This window comes from Hylobates moloch, unplaced genomic scaffold, assembly GCF_009828535.3.
Source record: "Hylobates moloch isolate HMO894 unplaced genomic scaffold, HMol_V3 SCAFFOLD_11, whole genome shotgun sequence".
NCBI classification, from domain to species: domain Eukaryota; kingdom Metazoa; phylum Chordata; class Mammalia; order Primates; family Hylobatidae; genus Hylobates; species Hylobates moloch.
The window spans coordinates 38,498,167-38,504,333 of NW_026652286.1; the positions used below are offsets into that span (position 1 = coordinate 38,498,167).

The window sequence follows — 6,167 nt, forward strand, 5'->3', positions numbered from 1 at the left end:
AAAAATTAGCTGGGCATGGTGGTGCAAGCCTGTAGTCCCAGCTACTCGGGAGGCTGAGACAGGAGAATCACTTGAACCAGGGAGGCAGAGGTTGCAGTGAGCCGAGATTGTGCCACTACACGCCAGCCTGGCAACAGATTGGGACTCTGTCTCAAAACACACACACACACACACACACACACATATATATATATATATATATATGTATGTTATGGATGTCTTAGGTTATTAATGTATAATGATCCAGTTCCTTCTTTCAGTGATTGTGTAGTAGTCTTTTATGGATCTTCCATAATTGAACATTATTAATGAATGTTCAGGTTCTTAGCAATTTTTTACCATTACAAATAATATTATAATTAATATTCTCATACACAAATCGTTGCACATTTATACTTATATATCTGAAACTAGATTTCTGAAATGGAGTTTCTCATGCCCTTTCTGTTATGAAATATACTGATTTTGATTAAGTTACAATTGTCATGGCCTTGACTATACTATTTAGATCTTGGCTAAAATGTTTGGCTTTAAGCTTGTAGAATTATTTTAAAAAGCATGTCTTTTATAACCAACTAGTGAAGCAGTGAGGATGCCTCTTTGATTTAAATAGGGTTAATACTTTTCCAAGTCTAACCTTCTACTATGAAAGGCCAACATCAGGCCAGGCACAGTGGATCACGAGATCAGGAGATGGAGACCATCCTGGCTAACCCCGTCTCTACTAAAAATACAAAAACAAAATTAGCTGGGCGTTGTGGCTGGCGCCTGTAGTCCCAGCTACTTGGGAGGCTGAGGCGGGAGAATGGTGTGAACCCGGGAGGCGGAGCTTGCAGTGAGCTGAGATGGCAACAGAGCGAGACTCCATCTCAAAAAAAAAAAAAAAAGGCCAGCATTAGAGAAGCATTCACATTTTTGTCAATCTTTTCTCATCTCATGCTGTTCCTCCTATACTGTATTATCTCTTATCATTAAATAAATGTCTCTTTAAAGGAAACACTTCAAGTTGAAGAAGATGATCGACCTGAGTTACCATGGTGGAAATGCAAGAAGTGGGCCTTACATATTTTAGCAAGACTTTTTGAAAGGTAATCTCATCTATATATGGTGATTTAAATTAATTTAAAGTGCTAGCATAAAGCATTATAAAGAAACAATGGGCATTTTGATGTTCTTTTAGATATGGAAGCCCTGGCAATGTTTCCAAGGAGTATAATGAATTTGCTGAAGTATTTCTGAAGGCATTTGCTGTTGGTGTCCAGCAAGTAAGTCTATTTTTAGTTTTTCTAAGTGGAAACATGGCATCTTTAAGTTAATTTATATATTGCTTATTTCCAGTTTCTTTGACATCTAAAGAGTGCCTGTTTGGACCCTGTACCAGGTCTCAAACATTTTTGGTCTGAGGATCTCTTTATGTTCAAATTACTTAGGATACCATTGGGTTCTCATTTATGTGAGTTATACCTAGTAATATTTATCATATTAGAAATTAAGGTAAGAGTAAACAGTTCATTAAAATATAATAACAGGCCTATTATATGTTAAGAGAACAATTTTTTTTCTCTTGTTGCCCAGGTTGGAGTGCAGTGGCGTAATCTCGGCTCACTGCAACCTCTGTCTCCCAGGTTCAAGCGATTCTCCTGCCTCATCAGCCTCCCGAGTAGCTGGGATTATAGGTATGTGCCACCACACCCGGCTAATTTTGAATTTTTAGTAGAGACGGGTTTTCTCCATGTTGGTCAGGCTGGTCTTGAACTCTTGACCTCAGGTGATCCGCCTGCCTCGGCCTACCAAAGTGCTGGGATTACAGGTGTGAACCCCCACCCCTGGCCCAGAATTCTAATTTTTGCTTGAAACCTCAAATTTTAACACCAGTAACATATTGTCAGCAATTTTCCTTGAAATAATGGACTCATTTTATTCATTTTTGAGCATATAATCCTATAATCCCAGCACTTTGGGAGGCCAAGGTGGGCAGATCATGAGGTCAGGAGTTCGAGACCAGCCTGGCCAACATGGAGAAATCCTATCTCTACTAAAAATACAAAAATCAGCTGGGCGTGGTGGTGTGTGCCTGTAATCCCAGCTACTGGGGAGGCTGAGGCAGGAGAATGGCTTGAACCCAGGAGGCCGAGGTTGCAGTGGGTGGAGATCATGCCACTGCACTCCAGCCTGGGTGACAGAGCAAGACTCCATCTCAAAAAAAAAAAAAATTCTTAAGAAAAACTTGTTCTCTGGGCGTGGTGGCTCATGTCTGTAATCCCAGCACTTTGGGAGGCCAAGGCGGGCAGATCACGAGGTCAGGAGATCAAGACCATCCTGGCTAACACAATGAAACCCCGTTTCTACTAAAAATTCAAAAAAGTAGCCGAGTGTGGTGGTGGGCGCCTGTAGTTCCAGCTGCTTGGGAGGCTGAGGCAGGAGAATGGCGTGAACCCGGGGGGTGGAGCTTGCGGTGGGCAGAGATTGCGCCACTGCACTCCAGCCTGGGCAACAGAGTGAGACTGTCTCAAAAAAAAAAAAAAAAAAAATGGAAAAGCTTCTTCTATAAGAATATGGCTGTAAAGAATACAGTGACTTGGCCAGGCGTGGTGGCTCACCCCTGTAATCCCAGCACTTTGGGAGGCCATGGCAGGCAGATCACCTGAGGTCAGGAGTTCAAGTTCAGACCAACATGGAGACATCCTGTCTACTAAAAATACAAAATCAAAAATCAGCTGGGTGTGGTGGCGCATGTCTGTAATCCCTGCTACTCGGGAGGCTTAGGCAGGAGAATCACTTGAACCCAGGAGGCGGAGTTTGCGGTGGGCCGAGATTGCACCATTGAGCAAAACTCCGTCTCAAAAATAAATAAATAAATAAAAATACTGTGAATTTAATATCATACTCTCTTGATTCAAATAAGGCGTCAGAACATTTAACACCATGGTTTTGTACCATTGGTGCAAATACTCATTTACTCAAAACACAGTTGTTGTTTTTTTTTAAAAAAGACAATATCATTACGAAAGTAGCTTTAAACTAGTAGATCCTCTGAAATATTCTCGGGGACCACTAGAGGTTTGTGGACCACATTTTGCGTATCAGTGTTCTGAAACATGAAGTAGAGTTAGAACTATTGACAGATGCTAAATAGGAAATTGACTGCTTTGGGTAAGATTTTCCCAGAAGATGGCTTTAACAAGATAGGGTTTTCTCCCAATACTGTGGTTTTTCAATAGGTAGCAAATGGGTTAGGTGTGGTGGCTTACACCTGTAATCCCAGCACTTTGGGAGGCTGAGATGGGAGAATCGCTTGAGGCCAGGAGTTAGAGACCAGCCGGGGCAACGTAGTGAGACACTGTCTCTAACAACAACAACAAAAAAAACCCAGAAAAACGAAGATAGTATATAGTTTTCTTTTCATTCTTAATCAGAAATGAGTTAAATTATTTTTCGAAGTATACGGTTGTTTTTCTTGATGATGAGCTTGGCATTAAGATGTGTGTTAACTGTTTTTACTGGCTTGTAAGTGGTTGAAATTTCTATTTGAACATTGATTTTTGATCGAAAATTTTTTTCCAAGGTTTTATTGAAGGTGTTATATCAGTACAAGGAGAAGCAATATATGGCTCCTCGAGTTTTACAACAGACATTAAATTATATTAATCAAGGAGTTTCTCATGCTCTCACCTGGAAGAATCTGAAGCCCCATATACAAGTAATAATTTTTATCTGAAATGTTTTTATAGCAAATATAATAGAAATAACATCAATTACCATAAAGGTTGAAAAATTGCATGTTTGTTGAGTTGTGTTACTTAGTCTACTTCTGGTGGTTGTTTTGAGAGTATAGCAGAAAAAGGAGACAAGACACTGACATAAAGTTATGAGAGGTATCTTGTGAATACCCAACGTATCTTTTAATCCAAAACTGTTGTCTTCAAACTTTCGATTTAAGTTCTTAATATTGAACTATGATTATATTTTATCATGTAATTTGGAGTAGCCAAGGGACTTCATTTCACCAGATTCGTTTCTAGGATAAATGACTTATCTGCTATTTCTGTGAATAATTTATGTGCTTTATTTAGAGCTGTAGAATTTTATAGACTATATATATTTAGAATACTTAATTGTGACCTTTGTACACATATATCTTATAATTACTTGTTACAGAGAGGGGAAGTACATGTAGTTTGATAGTTGATCTTAGAACACATTAAATGCATTACTAACGTTTGATATTAAGCTTTAAAATACATAATAGTGTTACTTTGGTTTTAATACTTAAAGGAAATTTGAAGGTTTAAATTTGAAAACTGATGGTTATTGTTTTCTTAACTTTTAAATTGCAGGGCATTATCCAAGATGTTATTTTTCCATTGATGTGCTATACAGATGCTGATGAGGAACTTTGGCAAGAAGACCCTTACGAATATATACGCATGAAGTTTGGTAAGGAATTTTCACATTTTTAGAAACAAAAAATGTCAGTAATTAAGATTACAGTGATTGTGTGTAGCCAGCCTAGGGGGTATTATGTATCTTCTTTGTTGTTTTAATGTAATTGATCCCTTATGTAGTCCTTTTTGGGGCTATTATTTATGACATTTGATAATGATAATCTTATTTTTGGCGGACACAAATTCAATACTGTTAAGTTTTTATTACTGAATGCCAAAACTGTTAGATATTCAAGATTACACCTCAACACTAAATGTCTCAACTATACTTTTGGATCTTATGTTAGCCATCATATGAGTGGGAAATGAGAAAACACATCTTGGAAGCTGGAGTCATATGAAGTCCTTGCACAGAACTAAAGAATTGTAATTTGGCTAATAATGTTGAGTATTGGTCCTTATTCTTACCAAGTCGTTTGTGCTTTTTGCAGCTTGTACTTTTGTGACCCTGTTGTGAAAATTCTCACATCAGTAGTGTTTCATACATACGATTTAAACTGCTGAGTTCTGAGTTAACAAATAAAAATGAAAACTATTAGGAGGAATTCATGGATTAACATTTAATTTGCACAGGCCAGGTGCAGTGGCTAAGGCCTGTAAATCCCAACATGTTGGGAGGCCTAGGCAGGCAGATCGTTTGAGGTCAGGAGTTTGAGACCAACCTGGCCAATATAGTGAAACCCCATCTCTACTAAAAATACAAAAATTAGCCGGGCGTGGTGGCAGGCACCTGTAAACCAGCTACTTGGGAGACTGAGGCAGGAGAATTGCTTGAACCTGGGAGATGGAGGTTGCAATGAGCCGAGATCGCCCAGTGCACTCCAGCCTGAGTGACAGAGTGAGACTCCATCTCAAAACAAACAAAAGCATTTAATTTGTACAGAAAAGACATTGAATTCTGCTTTTGCAAAATTATAAAGGGATCTGGGATCATTTTCATACCTTATGTAAAGATTAAGCATTTTTTTAATGCTTTGGTGAAGAAATTAATGTTTATTGTCTTAATTTTAAACTTGTTCTCTAGATGTGTTTGAAGATTTCATTTCTCCTACCACTGCTGCCCAGACACTTTTGTTTACAGCCTGTAGTAAGAGGAAAGAGGTAGGCTTATTTAATGTTTAGATAACTTTTGCTGTATTATTTAAAATTTATTCAGCTATACACTCAGTTTTAAATGTTAGTCATGTGAGTCATTTTGTTAGTATGTTTTTTAAGGACTGTTGGCCTATTCAATAACAGTACTTTTCTCTTTTAATCTAGGTACTGCAAAAGACTATGGGATTTTGTTACCAGATTCTTACAGAACCAAATGCTGACCCTCGAAAAAAAGATGGAGCTCTGCATATGATTGGCTCTTTAGCTGAAATACTTCTGAAGGTATTCTTTAGTGTGTTTGTATGTGCATGAGTGTGCATGTATGCAAGTAGTTTTAAAAAATAAACAGCCAGCCAGGCACAGTGGCTCACTTCTATAATCCCAGCACTTTTGAGATGCTGAGGCAGGCAGATTGCCTGAGCCCAGGAGTTTGAGACCAGCCTGGGCAACATAGTGAGACCCACATCTCGATAAGAATAAAAAATAGGCTGGGTGTGGTGGCTCATGCCTGTAATCCCAGCTATTTGGGAGGCCAGGGCGGGGGGATCACCTGAGGTCAGGAGTTGGAGAACAGCCTGGCCAACATGGTGAAACCCCGCCTCTACTAAAAATACAAAAATCAGCTGG

General features: G+C 38.8%; 1 protein-coding gene across 1 annotated transcript; it reads left to right on the top strand.

Moving 5' to 3' along the window:
- The first annotated feature begins 991 nt into the window (after nt 1-991).
- LOC116476532 (importin-7-like) lies at nt 992-5,918 on the top strand. The gene is made up of 6 exons (XM_032166648.2): nt 992-1,088; nt 1,181-1,265; nt 3,566-3,700; nt 4,338-4,437; nt 5,470-5,546; nt 5,706-5,918. The coding sequence occupies exons 3-6, from the start codon at nt 3,608-3,610 to the stop codon at nt 5,850-5,852; spliced, it is 417 nt and encodes a 138-aa protein (XP_032022539.1). The 5' UTR covers nt 992-1,088; nt 1,181-1,265; nt 3,566-3,607; the 3' UTR covers nt 5,853-5,918.
- The last annotated feature ends 249 nt before the right edge of the window (nt 5,919-6,167 follow it).

Excerpts from the sequence above, each read along its gene's own strand:
- LOC116476532 (XM_032166648.2), top strand. The coding sequence starts at position 3,608 with ATGGCTCCTCGAGTTTTACAACAGACATTAAATTATATTAATCAAGGA. Across the intron at positions 3,701-4,337 it reads ATCTGAAGCCCCATATACAA|GGCATTATCCAAGATGTTAT; the intron begins GTAATAATTTTT and ends TTTAAATTGCAG. Across the intron at positions 4,438-5,469 it reads ATATATACGCATGAAGTTTG|ATGTGTTTGAAGATTTCATT; the intron begins GTAAGGAATTTT and ends CTTGTTCTCTAG.